The sequence below is a fragment of the Procambarus clarkii genome, chromosome 48, assembly GCF_040958095.1.
Source record: "Procambarus clarkii isolate CNS0578487 chromosome 48, FALCON_Pclarkii_2.0, whole genome shotgun sequence".
NCBI classification, from domain to species: Eukaryota; Metazoa; Arthropoda; class Malacostraca; order Decapoda; family Cambaridae; genus Procambarus; species Procambarus clarkii.
In genome coordinates, this window is record NC_091197.1 from 21,821,263 (window position 1) to 21,841,508 (window position 20,246).

A 20,246-nucleotide genomic window follows, 5' to 3' on the forward strand; every position below is an offset into this window, starting at 1 on the left:
CAGATAAGTGTTGGCTATCCTTTGGACTTTGTCCTGTGGTTGACTGTTTGCTTGTATATTGTTGCAGTCTTTAGTATTTGCGTCATGAGTGTTTTTGAGCCTCATTTGTTGTGAGCACTTTGAGAAACTGATTGCCTCTGGCGGGTGCCTGAGTTTGGAACTTATTTTCCTAGGTGCTTGCATGTGTTGTCCCTGCCCAGGCAGTGCTACCTTCTCTAGTGGGTTCAGGGGTTCTAAGGGTAACCAAGGTGAGGTACCTTCTAGTGGAAGGTACCTCACCCTGGGTAATGCAAGAGTTTGTGACTGCTGCGAGGCTCAGGGTTGGGGTGATTGAGGTTTATTTATTAGGGATGGACAGGGGTGCAAAAGTTTGTTTATATGGCATACCTCTGATGCTCTTTGGAGCAACATTTGTCACCAGAACCCAGAACCATGCAAGATGGTAAGGGCCATAATCTTTGCTTGCATTCACCAAGTGGCTGGATGCCCAGACCAACCAGCCATTGAGGCAGGCCAGAAATAGAAGCACAACACTAAAAAAGGTGAACCACATTCTGCGTCTAAAGACCGAGAAACCTGAAGAAGCCGAAGGGAAAAAACTCGGAACCAGCAAGCGAGAATATCCCAACAATGAGAGAAACTTCCAAGGCAAAGCAAGAAGGCAGATAAAAACAAATGGGATGCAACTAGAGGAAGGTTATTAACCACAGTGCTGCGCCGAGTTTATTGTGAAATTCCCCCTGTGCGCATGAAATAAAGTGTTCCCCAAAATTTGTTTTTCTTCGTAAAATGATAAATTCCCTTCCCTGAACATGTTTATCTAAAAATAAATACCAAATTCCACATACTTTGGCTGTGGGGACGTGGACAAGGTGTGCTGTGACGTCATCAGGGCCTGGTTGCCCATGCGTGACACGCCCAGACATGATCGTGCGGGTCATTCTAGCACCGGGTGTTGCCACAAATATATTTTCACTTATTTGTTCTATGTATTTCCAATGCGGTTTTATTTTTGTTATCGTATATGATGCATATTTGTGTCCTTTACAATATGTATACAGTAGAACGCTCATAATGTTCCATGGAACTGTGATACATGTGTCAGTAATGTGTCCACAATAAATGTTTATTGTCGCAATATTGATAAAAATTCACTAAAATTACAATACAGTGGTACCTCGGAATGCGAGTGTCCCTGTATGCGAGTTTTTCGGAAGACGAGCAGGATTTACTCCAAAAATATGTCTCGGAAGGCGAGGGTTACCTCGGGACGCGAGTTTGTTGATACGTGTACAGGCCGACTGGCGCGTGGTGGCATGGCGATCGCGCCTCGGTTTACCAGTGTCTCGTGTCCAGTGACTATCCCACCTGAATTCTTCACAAGGATTTACAGTTTTTTATCGTTTTTTTGGCCATTTGAGCATAAAAGTTGTCATTATATATCTTGCCATGGGTCTCAAGAAAGCCATTGGTAAGGTTCAACCTAAGAAAATAGCTGTGAGTAGAGGCAGTAGAGGATGTCCCTTCTTGATTAAGAAAATGTGTGAAGTATGGGAAGAACTGCAAAGTTTTGTTGAAAAAACTCACCCAGATAAAGCTGTGGCAGGCCGTTGCATTGACCTTTTAAATGATAATGTGATGTCTTACTACAGACAAGTGTTAAAATGTAGGGAAAAACAAGTGTCATTAGACAAATTCTTAGTAAAACAAGCAAGTCCTAGTGGTATGCAGGCAAAATGTGCCAGAGTGTGCATACCAGTGAAGTCCTCACTGCCTGATGTGATAATGGAAGGGGACTCCCCTTCCAAACAGTAACTCCTCTCTTCCTCCCACCTCCTCACCATCTTCCATACGCCTACAGCATTCAACAGCAAGGTAAGTAATAACTTGAACATAGTTTTGTAGGTTTATTTAGATGAATTAGGTATAAAAATTTAGTTTGATGTGGGGTTTTTGGGGTAGTCAGGAACGGATTAATTCATTTCCCTTTATTTCTTATGGGGAAATTAGCTTCGGAATGCGAGTTTTCGGAATACGAGGCGTCTCCAGGAACCAATTAAACTCTTAAACCGAGGTATGCCTGTATGTACAGTTTCACACACTATTTACAAATATACACTACATTACACACTCAGTACTTCGGTGTTGGTGTTGCAAGGAGAGGTTTTCTCTTCTCTTCCTCCTCTTATGCATTGGTTTGGCATTCTACCCCTCCCCGGGTTCAGTTCCGTGCTCTCGTGGTTCTTCAGTTTTGTCTTCCGGAGATTTTCAGCTTCCCGCGTCCAGTCCCATGTGGTGCGGGATGCCCTTGTGGCTTCCCTCCTGTGCGATCTGGCTTGTGCCTTCGTTGTGGTTCTGCTTTCTTTGTATGAAGTTCCGGGGTCGTCCTGGTTCGCAGACTGCCCTCTTTTCTCATTGGAGTCTTAGCACCCGTTCGGTTGGTGGGCAGTGCTAGCTTTTTCCCTGGAATCCGCTTCGGCCCTGGTTCTTCGATTTTTCTTCTGTCTTTCGACCGTTGCGGCTCCTTGTGTTGGCTCTGCCGGATGTTCGGGCCTCCGGAGGTGGACTACTTCACGTGGGCTTGATCTTAGCATTTCCCGATATTCGTAGCGCCTTTCCTCGACTGCGAGGTCATCAGGGTCGATGCCTTCATGCAAGACTGGGTAAGGTAGGGTTCCTTGTTCCTCTTTCTTCCCTGGTTCTGCTGTTGCTTTGGGTCCTGGCTCGCTTGGGGACTTACCAGGGGAGAGTTGTTGTTCTGTCTCCTTGGTTTCAGGTGCTGATTGCTTGGTGTCCGACCCTGAGGGTCTTCCCGCAGCTCCGCCTCTTTCAGCAGCTAAGTCCAGCCTGTTCCAAGACTGGTTCGTTCTTCTCCTTGAGTCTTTGCGTCTGGAGTTTCTGACTCATGTCTATCACCACTTGTATGGAGCGTGGGTGGCTTCGTTGTTAATCTCCCACCTATGTGCTTCGTCTCGGTGGCAGTATGTAGTTCCTGGCAGTCCTTCCGGTTTTTCCTATCACTGCGTAGGTGTACTTCGGTCTCTGATAGGGTTGTTTTGTCTTTCTTTTTGTGGTTGTTTCCGGACTATAATCTTCTGCTGGATACTGTCGCCTCGCATAGCGCTGGCGGAGCCGCTCCTGCTTGTGTTCTGTATTGATGTTACGTCTGCTCCATTTCGTCAGCTGTCTCGTGCTTTGTTTCACCTCCGGCCTGCTCATGCGCCGCCTGAGCTGTCCTGGTCATTGGACCAGGTGCTCTTTCTGGGGGGGAGCCCCGTCGGCTCCCCGGAGCTTTACCAGGCTGATATGCCAATGTCAAACTTTGGCATCAGTCATGTGTATGGAGTTCTAAGGCCTACCGGGGATCACGGCCAGAACCTGGCCCCCTCAGAGAGGCAAGAGGAGCAATGGCCTATAGAAACCCCCGTGTGGTTGGAAGCATTCTATAACTGCCATCGACCGGGTCAAGCATCCAGAAAGGTAAGCATTCCAAAACAAACCCCTATTCTGGTGAAAATTGCTACCTAAAGTTGAACTAGTGGATAGAACTCCTCAACAGAAAACAAGCAAACTAGTATGATGTCACACGTCACCGCGCCGCTGTCTGCGCAGCTCCCTCTTCCCAGGAGGGGGAAGGGGGAGCCCCAGACCTCCCACGCCGGCTATCCACTCATCAGTTCTTTGGCTGATGCTATAGGCACCGGTTATGTGCTCGGCTCCAGTGGTTGTTTCAGCACTGTACCTAGAGTGTGGTGTCTGTTTTCTAGGTGGTGCGTGAGCGATTCTCCAGTACTCGGGCTGCATGCGCCTAGGGTTCCCTTCCCTAGGTGCCCTGTAAGTACTGCCCTTGGGGCTTGGGGCCACCTTCCACAAGTTCCTTGGGTCCTGCCCCTGCTAGGCCATTTACTGCTTGGTTTTCGGCCGCTCTTTGTGTGCTCGGGTGTTCTGTCTCCCTTGTTCGCCTTAGAGTAAGGGGCAGTTTTTCACTGGTGGGGCACAGGGTACTGTGCAGCTTGTCTTTACCAATCATGGCGGCCGACTCTGTTCGCTTGGGTACGCTGTCCTCTTGCGGGGTTTTCTTTTTCTTTTTGTTTATCTACCTGGTAGGGGGGTCTGCCTTCGTTCTTGCCCCTTGTGTTCCGAGTATTTTCTGGTGGTACCCCCTGCTAGGTCTCCATGAGTGTACACGTCCCGGGGGTTCAGCTCTTAGAAAGTTGTTTGGTAGCTTTGGGTGCCGGTTAGCAGTACCCTGCCTGGGATTATCTGAGCGCGAGTCCTCTTATAGTAAATGCTCAGGACCATGGGAAACCCCTGGGGGCGCACGGGTCCGATGGATGTGACCCCAGAGTCCCCCCTTGCTTCCAGCGAGTTTTAGGGTTGCTCTCACCCTTTGTCTCTGGGTGACTCTCTGTTTTGCCTCCGTCTGCTGCCTGTGGGGTCAGTGACACCTTCGACCCGGAGTCCTGCGAGTTTGGTTGCTCGTTGTGGCTCGGTTACCCAGTTGTGCTGACTAAGCGGGTGCGGGCAGCAGGGGTCTTGCACTTTGAGCCTTGGTGGTGGCAACGCTCTCGTGGTTTACTCCCCGGGAGCCCCGGGGCTGCCCTGTTTTGGTTCGTGTTGGGACTTGGGGGTGTTGGTTGCTTCGGTTCCTTCCACGCCCCCTTGTTTTTCCCCAGGATCCCCCTTCCTGCCTGCATCCGGTTCCTTACCATCTGTAGGTTTGGGGCGGGGTTTGATGATGTTGAGACTCGGGCAGTCTCGGGGAATTCCCCTTCCGGGGTAGTGATGGGGGCATTTGAGCCTTTTTCTCCAGCAGTGTTGTAAGAGTCTGCCAGTGGGCTCCCTTCCTTAGTGTTTTCGCGGCTGCCCCGGTTTTCTGGTACGGCCGGGGCTTTTGGGGGATGGCTCGGCCCCGGGGCCTGTCATGTAGGTTCCCGAGGCTGGGGAGGGGCTGACTTGGGGGGCCTTGGCCCCGTAGGACCCCGTGGAGGTTTTTATCCCCCTCTAGGTGGGGCTTGTGGTTACGTGGAGTGGGGTCTTTTATCCCCACTCGCCGTACGTGCTGTTTGGTGTCGGCCCCTCCCCAGGCTTAGTTCCTTGGCCTTTGAGTCGGTTTGTTCTGTCCTGTGGGTGGATGTTTCCTCCCGCCCTATTTTGGGATGGTGTTTTTGTCACGTTTCCCCGTTCTTGGGGTTCTACGTGACTTCTGATCTCGGGTGCGCCTGCGCCTTTGTGTGCCTTCGGGACTAGTGTTGGCTTCTGTGTTCTCGAGGGTTCGGAAAGGTTTTTCGCTACTTCCCGCGTTATTGGAACGTCTGTCGGCTCCTCGTCCTTGTCGCCGTTTTGGGCTACTTGTGGGTCGGTTGGGCTACTTGTGGGCCGGTTGGGCTACTTGTGGGCCGGTTGGGCTACTTGTGGGCCGGTTGGGCTACTTGTGGGCCGGTTGGGCTACTTGTGGGCCGGTTGGGCTACTTGTGGGCCGGTTGGGCTACTTGTGGGCCGGTTGGGCTACTTGTGGGCCGGTTGGGCTACTTGTGGGCCGGTTGGGCTACTTGTGGGCCGGTTGGGCTACTTGTGGGCCGGTTGGGCTACTTGTGGGCCGGTTGGGCTACTTGTGGGCCGGTTGGGCTACTTGTGGGCCGGTTGGGCTACTTGTGGGCCGGTTGGGCTACTTGTGGGCCGGTTGGGCTACTTGTGGGTCGGTTGGGCTACTTGTGGGTCGGTTGGGCTACTTGTGGGACTATTGGGCTACTTGTGGCTCTGTTGGGCTACTTGTGGCTCTGTTGGGCTACTTGTAGCCTTGTTGGGCTGCTTGTGGCCTGGTTGGGTACCTTTTTGGGCTCTGTCTTCACTTCATTGGCCAGTTTTATTGTTCCTGCTTCCTCTTTTGGCTACTTTTCTAGTGCAGTAGTCCTGGTTGGCGCCTTCCTGCAGAGAAGATTGTGCGGTTTGGCCAGCGTGTCATGTGCATGCGCCGTGGAGTTTGTTTTGGTCTGGGCGGTGTGTTTCAGTGCTGGTGTTTTGCGCCTTTTTTGCTCAAGTGCTTCGCCTCTCGCTCTTCTCCCTTGCTGCAGTATGTGCCCCTTCGCTCCGGGGGTGACCTGGTTTCCAGTTGTGGGGAGGACGCTGAGGTTTTCCCTGTGTCATGGGTGTGGGCCGCCTTCTTCGCCTCTATCCTGCTCTCCTGCGGGTCCGGCCGGGTCCGGCTCTGGCGTCTTCACCTGGCGGTGCTCCCAGGCTCTTCTGGGCACGGTTGAGTCGTGTCACGTTCGTGCCACCGTTCGCCAGGTGAGTTTCTGTGGTCTGGTGTCTTTTGGCCGGGTGCTGGATGCGGTGTTGTTTATATACCTGTCTTTATTTAGGTATATTTTTGTACGACTGAGACTGTTCGCACACCAGTGACTGTCCCTTTTTCAACCCTTCCTGTCCCACTCATGTGCATTTCCAACCCATGCTTGAGTCATTCAGAGGACCCACCTTTTTTCGTGTTATGAGGTGTGGGGGTTGTGGGGTTGGTTCTGTACTCACCTGGTAAGGCTCCTAGTTGTGCTTGCAGGGTTTGAGCTCTGGCTCTTGGGTCCCACCTATCTGGTAGAACTTGCGGGATAGTACTAGTGGAGTGCAGTGGTGCTATAGGCACAATTGAGGAACACTATAACCATCAGAGGTTTGCAGTTATTACACGACCTACTTGCGAGCATACGCCTTATTGCTGGTACGTCTGTTGACTTCCGGGGCGCATATGCCTGTTTTCAAATAGAAGTTCCGGCCCATCCTGGTTGTGGGGGTATGTGGGCCTGCGGGCCGCTCCAAGCAGCTGCCTGGTGGGCCTCCCTCTGGCCGGTCTAGCCTGGCCTCGGGCCGGGCTTGGGGTGTAAATGAGTTCCCAGTACCCCATCCAGCAGGTATCGAGCGGGGTTTCTCCGCCGTCGGTCGCCTGGTGTGCAGGTTTCTGGGCCTGCTGGGCTCTGTCGTGCCTCCGTTGGCCCTGTCTGGGGTCTGCCTGCTCCGTTCTCTGCCTTTGCAGTAGCGAGTTGCTATTTACATGTTGCGGTGGTGCCTGTTGCTGCTGCTGCTGCACGTGTACGTTGGTACCGTGTTTCGTGGTGGCGTGTCCTTTTTCCTGTGTCCGGTTGTGGTGTGGCACTTTGCTGCTGTTTTGTGCCTAAGGTTTGCGTATGGGGGTTTGCTTGTTGTTTTTCGTGGTCTTCGGGTCCCTGGCTTGGCCCTCTCATGTGCGTGGGGTTTTTCTGGCCCTGCCTGATTGTCCACCCCTGGTTGTTTTCCTGGGGTTTTTGTGCTTCAGCTCTTTCATCCTGCCTCTCCCCAGTCGTTTCCCTGCCATCTCCTTTGGTCGGTTTTGCCTGCACTTGCTGCTATGTTGGGGGGTGTGGTTGGTTTCCACCGCTTCATTTCCTTATGCGTTCCCTTGTTTCCTCCTCTGCCGCAGGGGTGTTCTGCGTGTGTTACTTGGCTTCTTGGGCGTTTTTCAGCCTTTGTCCTGTGGTGTGCTTCATTGTCTCGGTCTGTTGCAATTGCTCGTACCCCCTTGGTTCGGGTACTGTTTCTGGCGGCAACCCTTCCGCCTTCTTTGGTTTCCTAGCTTGCCCTGCCGGTTGGTTTTTCGGGGTCTTGCGATGTCTCGCGTCGGACCTGTTGTTTCTGAACTCCTGGCGGGCTTGCTTGCTTTGGGGAGTTTTTCTGTTCGGCAGACGTTCCATCTCCTTGTGCCACCTGGGTTTCGGTGGTCGCGCCCGAGATCTTCCTGCAACTCCGCCTTTTCCTGGGCTCGGAGGGGCCTTGTCGGGGCTGCTTATGTTCTGCCTCGCGGTCTCGCCTCCGGTTGGTGGTCGGGTGGCTTCATGGTAGGTGTCCCACCTGCGTACTTCTCTTGGCGGCAGTATGGGGTATTTTGGCGGTCCTTCCTTTTTCTGTCCCTTCTTAGGTGATTACTCTTGTCAGCGTCACCTTGGTTTTCTGGTGGGGGTTGGGGGCCGTCGTCTTGCCACATACTGTTGCCTCTTTTCGTGCGGCGCTGGCGGAGCCGCTTCGGCTTGCTTTCGGTCTTGGTGTTGTTTCTGCGTCGTTAGTAAGCTCTCTCGTGCGTCGTTTCACCTCCTGCCTGTTCATGCGCCGCTTGCACCATCCTGGTCTCTGGTCAGCGTGCTCTGTCTTCTCCTCGGTTGGTAGTGCCCCTTTGGTTCCAGTTTGTTTTTTCGTCGGCTCTTTTTTTCCTTTTGGCATTTGCCTCTGGGGGTCGGGTTGCTGAGTTTTCTTGCTCCTTCGGTTTTAGCGTTTTGGTTGTTCGGTGGCAGCAGTCTCCATCTTTTCTGGCGCGGGGTGGGGCTGCTGCATTCTGGAGGGGTTCATGGTTTGTTGGTGCTTCGTTGGTCGGGCCGGGGTGTGTCATGTTTTGTGTTCAGTGGCGGCCCTCTGCTGTTGTTTGCGTGCCACGGCGTCTGTGTCCGGAGCGCGTTTTGCGTTCATCCGGTTCTGTTCTTCCCGGTTCGTGGGTGATGGTGTCCCAGGTTGTCAGTTGTGTTCTTGTGGCTAAGCTGCCTGTGTTCTTCCCTCATGCCCGTGGCGTTCGTGGCTTCGCTGCTCTCGCTGCCGTCTGGGCGATGTGTCCTAGCAGTCTTTCGGGCATGGATCTTTGGTGTTTGTACGGGGGCCTTGCTGCTCGTTGTTCTAGTGTTGTTCCCGGGACTTTTCGGGGCTGTGGCGTCTTGGGTTGGCGTTTGCTGCCGGTTGTCTCGCTTCCGTGAGGGTTGCGTGGTGTCCGCCTCCCGGTTCTGTCCCTTTGACCTTCCTCTGTGGGTAGTTAGCTCCAGGGAGCCAATGGGGCTCCCCCAGAAAACCAGCGTTGAACGTAATGAAACGCCGTTTTCTGGGTGAGACCCGGAGGCTCCCCGGCAACCCTCCCTCCCTCCGGTCGGCGGTTTTTTGCGTGTTTTGACTTCCAGCCTCAGAACTGATGGATGGATAGCCGGCGTGGGAGGTTTGAGGCTCCCCCTTCCCCCTCCCGGGGAGGGGGGAGCTGCGCAGACAGCGGCGCGGTGACGTGTGACGTCACACTAGTTTGCTTGTTTTCTGTTGAGGAGTTCTATCCACTATTTCGGCTTTTGGTAGCAATTTTCACCAGAATAGGGGTTTGTTTTGGAATGCTTACCTTTCTGGATGCTTGACCCGGTCGATGGCAGACATAGAATGCTTCCAACCACACGGGGGTTTCTATAGGCCATTGCTCCCCTTGCCTCTCTGAGGGGGGCCAGGTTCTGGCTGTGGTCCCCGGTAGGCCTTAGAACTCCACCCACATGACTGATGCCAAAATCTGACATTAGCATCAGCCTGGTAAAGCTCCGGGGAGCCTCCGGGTCTCACCCAGAAAATGGCGTTTCATTACATTCAACGCTGGTTTTTTCTCTCTTTTCGGTTTATTGTGGCCTCTTCGGTTCGGTGGTTGCGTTTTCTTCAGCTCTTTTTTTCCTGTTGGCATTGGCCTCTGGGGATCGGGTTGGGGAGCTTCATGCTCTCTCCTGGCGCAGGGGTTTCTGCTTTTTTGGTCCTGGTTTGTAGGTTTGTTCGGTTGCAGCCATCTCCTTTTCTGGAGATGTATGAGTCTGTTGCTTTCCGGAGAGGTCCTTTGGTTGTTGATGCTTGATTGGTCAGGCCGGGATGTATCATGTGTTTGGTTGCGACTCTGCGCCGTTGTCTACGCGTCTTGGTCTCTCTGGCCAAGGCCGCACTTTGGGTTGGCCGGATTCCCTTCTCTCCTTCCTCTTACTGGGTTCGGGTCTCCCAGATTGTCCGCAGGGGTCTTTTGGTTGTGCTGGTTGACTTGTTTTTGTCTTTGGGCACATGACTGCCTCCTCCCAGGTCCTTCCCTCTTTTCCTTATCTCTGGTGAGGTAGCTCTGGGAAGCTGATGGGGCTCTTCCCAGAAAAACCAGTGTTGAATGTAATGAAACGCCAATTTCTGGGTGAGTCCTGGAGGCTCCCCGGTATCCCTCCCTTGCTCAGGAAGGCAGTGTTTTTCGCGTAATTCTACATCCATCCTAAGAACTGGTAGGTGGATTGCCAGCGCGAGGGTCTGCGTCTCCCCCTTCCCTCTCCCAGGGAGCGGGGGGGCGCAGAAAGCGGCGTGATGACGTCATGCTCGTTTGCTAATTTTCGTTTGGGGAGTTCTGTCCACTCACTCGGCTTTCGGTAGCAATTTTTCACCAGAATAAGGGTTTGTTTTCGGGTGCATACTTTTCTGGGTGCCAGACCCGGTCAATGGCAGACATTGAATGCTCCCAACCACACGGGGGGTTTCTATAGGCCATTGCTCCTCGTGCCTCTCTGAGGGGGGGGCCAAGTTCTGGCCATGGTCCCCGGTAGACAAGAACTCCATGCACATTGACTGATGCCATAAAGTTATACATATCCTTATTAGCCTGGATAGCTCCAGGGAGCCTCTGGGACTCATCCAGAAAATTTCGTTGCATTACATTCAATACTGATTTTTTAGTGTGGTCGTCTCATATACTGAGCTCCTTGTGCTCTTCCAAATTGAAGAAGTCTCTGGTCCTTGGTCGGATTAGTGACTTGCAAGTTGCTAGCAACAGGGAGCCTCCAAGGACCTACCAGAAATAGGAGTTTTATTACATTCAACACTGTTATATATTAGTACCATACTTTTTTTCTCTTGGGTCAGTGTATTCACATCTGATCTGTTTTTCTCTAAATCTCTCTCCTCTGATCTTCTCTTTGATTCTTTTTTCTTTTTCTCTGAGGCACCATAGCGAGCAAGCTCTAGGGAATTACTGAACTAACCAACACAGGAATACAGTGTTAAGGATAATTAAGCATTTTATTGTGTGGAACCTTGGTAGCGCCACTTCCCTTCCAGTCTTCCTTTCTTCCCTGTGGAGCTGGAAGTCACACTGGCTGCTCATTAGTGAGGCTCTAGGCTGACTGGGACACTAAGTGACCTGTACAACCACCTGGTAAATGAACAGGGCTTTTGGGCTGGGGTCATTTTCCCCTTGCATCTATTCATCAGATTGTTTGAGTGTCTCAATCTTTCCTGAGGGATGTTAGTTATTTTGTGATGCCTTTTGATTTTGAGTAGTTCATTTCGGTAGTTGGTTGGTCTTTGATCCCCAAATGCTCCACTTAAGTCTTTTGAAAGGGCTATTACTTACAGCACTGTTGCCAGTGCTGTAAGCTCTGGTGTGATACTGAGGTGTCTACAGAAAGTGACATTTAAATATACTTAATATTGTATCTGCATCAGATTAAACAGCATTGTAAAATGCAATGTTGCCTTTGAAGCCAATTCTTAACCCTTAAACTGCACATGGTGTATATATATGCCATGAGTAACATGTCCCACCGTGCGCATAGCATATATATACGCCAAAGGGTGCCAGGCACAATTCAAATGTCCCGCGGTGGTATAGGGGTCACCCATACTGTAGCCAGGGGCAGAAGCCATATTGAAAAAAACAGAAGCCATATTGAAAAAAAAATCTAGTGCAGGCCTCCTTTGTTTCCCAGGCCTTAGTTAGTGGACAGACATCATGGCGAGCGCATCACAACCCAGCGTCCGACCTCGCTCAGCGCACCGCGCCGCACAGTCTTTGACTGAAGACGAAATAGCCAATGAATTGTTCAAAGACGTTGACGAATCTGATATTTACGACTGATATAGATGAGGACTATACACAGCCAGAGGAAATAGAAACCACGGATAGTGAAGGTGAACACGTTGGTGCCACGAGGGTGAGGATGCCACGAGAGTCACCCACTACTACTCAACACTACTCAACACCACTTTGCGCCCAAGCACATAGTTCATGTGTTCCATTGCAAGATTATGATATGATCTACGAGTCTGAAACAGGTGAATCATTCTCTGGTTTTAATGATGTAGAATCGGAGAATAATTTAGCCACGCCTGCTAGTGCCAGTACAAGTTTCGCCGCATCAACTGTCTGTCCAGCCAAGCACCGCCGCATGGAAGAAAATGGCGACAATGAGGAACAAATCCCCTCATCATCCAATACTTTTCCCTCATTGACCCTTCCTGCCCCTACTGTTGCTAGACCTGCTTCAGCTCCTGGTCCCCGGATTCCATGCCGTGGTGCAGCTAATGGCTCTCGGAAGACAGCAGGTTTATTTGTGTAGAGTGATGAGGAAGATTTTGTTCCAGAAGTTCCCGACTTTAACAATAGAGATGTGGGAATTACAGATCTTTTCCCTGATACAGGTGACGAAATGAGTGAAATGGACTTCTTTACTGCATATTTCGTTGAGCCGCTCATGGAACACATTGTTCACGAAACGAACAGACTTGTGACTGATCTCATTGAAGGTGAGGAGGTATCAGAATTTTCATGACTACAGCGTTGGAAAGAGATGACGATAGGTGAACTGTGTGTGTGAACTGAGAGACAGGATGATAGGCTTTAGAGGGTGAGGCACGTGCTAAATTACCTGATTGGAAAGTTCAGAGATTGCTACGTACCAGCTCAGAAGCTGGTTATTGATGAATTCTTTGTTTTTCAAAGGACGTGCTGCCTTCAAGCAGTATATTCCCTCAAAAAGCCACCGATTTGGATTGAAATTCTTTATGCTCTGTGACTGAATTAGGAATGGTGTTACACATGATACTGTATTAGTGGCCAGTAGTTATGATACTACTACAAATATAGACATTCCTGCTAATGACCAACATGGCCTCTCAGGTAGTGTGGTGAAGGCACTGCTTGCACCGTATCTGTACAAGGGCCACATATTGTACACAGATAACTATTATTCCAGTCCCTTACTAACCAAATTCTTGCTTGATAATAAGACTGGAGTGTGTGGCACAGTAAAGCCAAAGCGAAAGGAAATGCCTGTGTTTGACACTGCTATGCAAGTAGGTGATTGCGAGGTAAGAAAAAGTGGTGCAATACTCTCAGTGCGGTGGAAAGACAGACGTGAAGTGAACATGCTGACCACCATTCACCCTGGTTCAATGTTGGACAGTGGCAAGGTGAACAGAACAACAAAGCACATAATATATATATGCCAGATTGTGTGATGGACTACAACATCAACATGCGTTTAGTTGATAAATGTGACATGATGGTGGGTGCTGTAGAGTGTGTACAGAAAACAGTGAAGTGGACAAAAAAAATAATTTTCCACCTTATTAATGTAATAATGCTGAACAGTATCTTGTGAAAAACAGGTAGAAAACCATATCTTGTGAAAACATGTATCATGTGAAAACAGGTAGAAAACCATATTTCTGTTCATTTAGTTTTCAAGTTGTGAAAAAGTTACTAGATAAGTTTGGCAAAGACACCCCTGACATACAAAGACCCATTCGGGACCCAATATTGAACCATGCTCCTGCACCCAGACTCACTCACAGGGAGGCCTTTCTCATACACCTAATCAAGAAATTACCACCAACTGGAGCGCGTGCAGCAGGCCAGTGTCGGTGTGTTGTGTGTTCCAGCACCTAAATGAGGCCACAGAAACGTAAATTGGTGTTAACATGGTGCGGAGCGTGTGCAGTCCCTCTGCCATATCGACTGTTTCGCACATTATCACAGTCTCCAGAACTACTAAATGTGTAATACTTTTGTAAATAAATGTACATATCAAGTTAATTTTAGTGTTTATATTGAAAAAAAAAACAAATACATTGTATATTTCCTGTAAACTATACCATTTTTGTGGGCATACTTGTGACACTAATATGTGAGCACGTAGTGAGTTTATACCAGTTTTATTATAATACAGAGCACCACTTGGTTTCCGAACCCCTTGGGGACGAGACCCGTCGGTTAGCATGTAAGTTCGTATACGAGAAATAGAGGGGAAAAAATAAACTAGAAATGTAAAAAGAAATTTTTCCTGAAAAATTACAAAAAAAAAACTCTAGGGGGGAAAATCGACAGGTTCATAGCGTAAATGCGACCGTGTTTTGTTTGTACTCACCAATAAGTGAAGTCCTGATCCACTTTATAAAAGTCCTTAATTGTTCCTAACTGATTATTAAGACGTCTGGCAAACATCCTCTGGATGTTTCCTGCCAGCCTGCAGGCACATCCTGCCAGCCTGCAGAAACATCCTGCCAGCCTGCAGGAACATCCTGCCAGCCTGCAGAAACATCCTGCCAGCCTGCAGAAACATCCTGCCAGCCTGCAGGAACATCCTGCCAGCCTGCAGAAACATCCTGCCAGCCTGCAGGAACATCCTGCCAGCCTGCAGGAACATCCTGCCAGCCTGCAGAAACATCCTGCCAGCCTGCAGGAACATCCTGCCAGCCTGCAGGAACATCCTGCCAGCCTGCAGAAACATCCTGCCAGCCTGCAGGAACATCCTGCCAGCCTGCAGGAACATCCTGCCAGCCTGCAGGAACATCCTGCCAGCCTGCAGGAACATCCTGCCAGCCTGCAGAAACATCCTGCCAGCCTGCAGGAACATCCTGCCAGCCTGCAGAAACATCCTGCCAGCCTGCAGGAACATCCTGCCAGCCTGCAGGAACATCCTGCCAGCCTGCAGAAACATCCTGCCAGCCTGCAGGAACATCCTGCCAGCCTGCAGGAACGTTCCTGCCAGCCTGCCTGCCAGCTTGCCTGCCAGCCTGCAGGAACATCCTGCCAGCCTGCCTGCCAGCCTGCAGGAACATCCTGCCAGCTTGCCTGCCAACCTGCAGGAACATCCTGCCAGCCTGCAGGCACATCCTGCCAGCCTGCCTGCCAGATTGCCTGCCAGCCTACAGGAACATCCTGCCAGCATGCCTGCCAGCTTGCCTGCAGGCACATCCTGCCAGCCTGCAGGCACATCCTGCCAGCCTGCAGGCACATCCTGCCAGCCTGCAGGCACATCCTGCCAGCCTGCAGGCACATCCTGCCAGCCTGCAGGCACATCCTGCCAGCCTGCAGGCACATCCTGCCAGCCTGCAGGCACATCCTGCCTAAAATATATGATGATGTACTGTACATTTAAGAAACAAATCTGGGTCACAGGTCTGTGGAGTGTGGCTAGGCTTACGGAGTCAGCCGGTCCCTCCCCCACCACAGCCACACCTCCCCCTCTCCCCCCACCCCAAACCCATACACATACACACACTCTCAAAGGTCACGTGGTTCACGGTTCACTTCAACACCCATATATCGCTTCCTGCCTGCCTGCCTCCTTCCCAGCCTGCAAGCCTGCCTGCCTCCTTCCCAGCCTGCAAGCCTGCCTGCCTCCTTCCCAGCCTGCAAGCCTGCCTGCCTCCTTCCCAGCCTGCAAGACTGCCTGCCTCCTTCCCAGCCTGCAAGCCTGCCTGCCTCCTTCCCAGCCTGCAAGCCTGCCTGCCTCCTTCCCAGCCTGCAAGCCTGCCTGCCTCCTTCCCAGCCTGCAAGCCTGCCTGCCTCCTTCCCAGCCTGCAAGCCTGCCTGCCTCCTTCCCAGCCTGCAAGCCTGCCTGCCTCCTTCCCAGCCTGCAAGCCTGCCTGCCTCCTTCCCAGCCTGCAAGCCTGCCTGCCTGCCATCATGCTAATGGATAGTGTGTGTTAGGCTTATCTTCGGGAATGAGCCGGTCTCTTCCCCACCACCCGCCCCCCTACATCCCATACTCTCTTTTAAAGGTCACACGGTTCAACCGCGTGACTACCACTCACTCCCTGCCTGCCAGCCTGCCTGCAAGCTAGCCTGCCTGCAAGCTAGCCTGCCTGCCTGCCTGCCTGCCTGCCTGCCTGCCTGCCTGCGCCTGCCTGCGCCTGCCTGCCTGCCTTTCCCTCCCTAATTCTCACTACTTCCGTCCCTTCCTGCCTACCTCCTAGCATCTCTCCCTACCTCCCCCTCCCTCTTAGCATCTCTCCCTCCCTCCCCCTCCCTCCTAGCATCTCTCTCTCCCTCCCTTTCTGACTAATTCTCCCCCTCTCTCACTGATTCTCCTCCCCTCTCTCATACTGCCTCCAACATAAGCTCCCTCATCCACCCACCGGTCAGCCATCACTGACGCAATGCGTGCATTTGGAGCCAACATGGTGCACAGATGTTTCTTGATTGTGCAGATATGTAAAACAAAAGCACAGAATGAACATTCCAGCCTTATGGCAATTCAAAATACTAGGAATAATAGGCCGTGAATCTGTGAAGTCACAGTGGGCAAACTGGACCATCTCCCACCCACCACCACAAGCCGGCGTGACGCTTGGCGGACCCCTTCCTACCCGAACTTTGTTCGGGTAGCATGACTCCCCAACCCCAATCGGGAAGCTGGAAGTTTCGGATAACTAAAGTTCGGAAACCAAGTGGTGCTCTGTACAACATCTAGTGATAATAATTGGAACAATACTAGCAAAAAAAAAATGATTGTAAAATGTGCCATAGATACTGTAAATAATGCAGCGAAAATAAATTTGCGGCAATTCAGGCCTTCTGAGCCGCCGTAAGTGAAGGCTCCCTGATGCATCACCCTTGAGCACTCATGCTCTGTGACGTCATCGGCCAACTTGTCAGCTCAATTACATCATTGGTAAGTAAAATAGAATTTTTATTATTTTTCCTGTGCTCAGGGTACACAAATTACCATGTTTAGAAGACGAAAAAAAGTTTAGAATTTTTTTTTCTTGCTCACGGGGGTGTATATGTCGTCAGAACCCCTTAGCAGCTTAAGGGTTAAACATAAATATTTCAAAGTAATCTAAGCAAAATTAATTCTGTAAAGAAATATCATTCAAGCATATAACTTGTGTTAAATTTGCAGGTCAGTGGTGGAATGTTGGAAGAAGCTGCTGACAGTCCCATATTCAGTCATTTATTCTCTCTTGGAGGTGAAGGATGGAGCCAAGCGTGAGGTGGAGGCAGGTTTACAACTCTTGGGAATTATGCTCGTCAATGGAGTAGCACCATACAGCATGGACTCTAAGAATGAAAGAACAAGGTACTGTAGTTTATTTATTAATGATTTAGCATTTTGTCTAACTATACTTCTATTCCCACCTATTAGACCAAAACTAACTTGAGATTTGTTCATAGTATTTCCCTTAAATTCATATCATTATGCTTGGTTTTAACAACGGTATGAGATAGCTGCTATATTTAAATTGTTTATTGAGTTATTCTTGCTCTTATATTCTGTTCTTGGATGAATTTAATATTAATAAATTTAGGCATAATTCACAAAACAAAAATATATCGCTGTACTTTTCTGAGCACAGCATGGTAGGCTTGTCCCATAGTCTCGGGTCACGGTGCACCTTGAAAAATAGTACTCAATCTACCACCATGAGAAACTGCTTGCAATGACACCAAACAGTGTGTCAAACAACAAAACAACCCATCAGAATCATCTTTGGAACCTCAGGGATAACCAAGCATCATTCAGAAATTTTGTATCCTTTACGCACTAACCCTGGACCTACTCCTGGTGACAGCACCAGTGAATCGTAAGAATGAAAGAGCAAGGTACTGTGCAGCTTGTCTCCAATTTTTCACAGTGACTGGTTCTTTTCCTTCTGGGGACGTGCTTTAGTGGAGTTTTATGTTTATTTTTGCCTGGTGGGTATCTGCCCCTAGGTTCTGATCCACCTTCTCTTACCTTCCCCGGGAGGGGGAAGAGGGAAGCCCCGGATCATCCGTGCCAGCTACCCAAGCCATCCAATTCAAAGGCTGAGCATCAAAAGTGAAATGGAGCTGTCGACCAGAGGGAGGGAAGGTTGCCAGAGAGCCTCCAGGGCTCACTTAGAAAATGGCATTTCATTACATTCAACGCTGGTTTTTTGTGGAGGGACCCCTACGTCTCCCTGGAGCTATATCACCAAATAGAAGGAATTAGGGATGTATCTGGGAGGCTAGACAAATGGCTGCAACCTGCAACCCAAAGCCACACATGGACGACTAGGACCAGGAACGTTGATGAACTCCTAGATCTCTTTCTTTATCAGAATTCTTTAAAGATTTCTCACATAATATATAGGTTGTGTGGGGTCTATGTTCTCCTATTCCACATTCCATAACATGACATTTATTAACATTAAATTCCATTTGCCAAGTGGTGCTCCATATACTTATTTTGTCCAGGTCTTCTTGAAGGGCATGACAGTCATCTAAATTTCTTATCCTTCCTATTATCTTAGCATCATCAGCAAACATGTTCATATAATTCTGTATACCAACTGGTAGATCATTTATGTACACAATAAACATCACTGGTGCAAGAACTGAACCCTGTGGTACTCCACTTGTGACATTTCTCCATTCTGATACATTGCCTCTGATTACTGCCCTCATTTTTCTATCAGAAAATTTTTCATCCATGATAGAAGCTTACCTGTCACCCCTCCAATATTTTCCAGTTTCCAGAACAACCTCTTATGTGGAACTCTGTCGAAAGCCTTTTTTAGGTCCAGATAGATGCAGTCAACCCTAACCATCTCTTTCCTGTAATATCTCTGTGGCTCGATCATAGAAACTTAGTAAATTCGATACACAGGATCTTCCAGATCGAAAACCATACTGTCTGTCTGATATTATATCATTTCTCTCTAGGTGTTCTACCCATTTAGTTTTGATTAGTTTTTCCAATACTTTCACTATTACACTTGTCAATGATACAGGTCTATAATTGAGGGGGTCTTCCCTGCTGCCACTTTTGTAGATTGGAACTATGTTAGCCTGTTTCCACCCGTCTGCTACGATTCCTGTACACAGGGATGCCTGAAAGATCAGGTGAAGTGGAATGCTGAGCTCAGATGCACACTTCTCTCAGAACCCATGGTGAAACGCCATCTGGGCCAGCTGCTTTGTTCTTACCGAGCTCCTTGAGCATTTTTTCCACTTCGTCTCTAGACACCTCTATGTGTTCTATGTTGTTCTCTGGAATTCTTATTGTATCTGGTTCCCTAAAGATTTCATTTTGTACAAACACACTTTGGAACTTTTCGTTTAGTGTTTCACACATTTCCTTTTCATCTTCCGTGAATCTATTTCCCTATTTCAACCTCTGAATATTATCCTTTACCTGCAATTTGTTGTTTATGAATTTATAGAATAGACCTGGTTCTGTTTTACATTTGTCCGCAATCCCTTTTTCAAAATTTCTTTCTGCCTCTCTCCTCACTGCCGTGTAGTTGTTTCTCGCATCTTTGTATCGCTGGTATGTTTGGGGGTTCGGCCTCTTCCTGTATTGATTCCATTTTTGTGTCTTTCGGTCTCTAGCCCTCTCGCATTTTCTATTGAACCAATCCTGTTTCCTAGTTCTGCATCTCTGTTTTGGTATAAATTTTTTTGTGCCTTTATCATATATTTCACAAAACTTGCCATACATCTCATTCACTTCCTTGCCTAGCATCAAGTCTGTCCAATTATACTCACTAAAAAAATTTCTAAGGTCACCATAATGTCCTCTCCTGAAGTCTGGTTTTTCAACTGCTTCAACCTCCTTATTTTCTTCCAGCTTATAACGCATTGCATACTTTATTCCCAAAAAGACATGGTCACTTTTACCCAAGGGAGGAAGGTACTGAATGTCAAATATCTCTTCCTCCTTCCTGGTAAATATCAAATCTAGCATGGAGGGAACGTCCCCTTCCCTCATCCTCGTAGCTTGTTTAACATGTTGATACAAGAATGTTTCCAGGATGAGGTCTACAAATTTACAGGTCCAAAAATCTTCTGTTTTAGCTTCATATGCTTCCCAGTCTATGGATTTCAAGTTGAAGTCACCGACTATCAACAGTCGTGATCTATCGTTATCCGCTCTCGCTATAATCTCTCTCATTATTGTTATAAGACCTTCACGTTTACTATCTAGCTCCTCCTTTGACCATGTGCTGCTTGGCGGTGGACTATATGCATTTATCATCATTAGTTTATCATCCTCATAGCAGATCTCTAGTGCTATTTTGTCAACTTCTTGTGGATTGGCAGTCATTATTTCCTTCACCTTTAGGTGTTCTTTTACCAGCACAGCAACGCCACCGCCTTTCCTAATTTTTCTGTCCCGTCTCCAAATTGAGTAGCCCCTTGGGAATATGACCTCATTTAAAATTACATCTTCAAGTTTTGTCTCCGTGAGTGCAACAATGTCTGGTGTCTGCAGCTGTATTACATCACTTAACTCCAGTATCTTCGATCTCGCTCCATCTATGTTGGTGTATGCAATCTTCAGGAACTTGTTCCCCCTTTCCTTATTCTTCACTCCCCCTCTCTCTATTGTGGTGTGCTCTCTAGTGTGGTGAAGTCACTGCTTGCACCGTATCTGAACAAG

General features: G+C 49.3%; 1 protein-coding gene across 1 annotated transcript in view; it reads left to right on the forward strand.

Moving 5' to 3' along the window:
• LOC123764810 (DNA-dependent protein kinase catalytic subunit) overlaps positions 1-20,246 on the forward strand; it is a 746,996-nt gene that overhangs the window by 497,721 nt on the left and 229,029 nt on the right. The window contains exon 35 of the mRNA XM_069302649.1: positions 16,743-16,919. Coding sequence (XP_069158750.1) covers positions 16,743-16,919 — 177 coding nt within the window. The remainder of the gene's footprint in view (positions 1-16,742; positions 16,920-20,246) is intronic.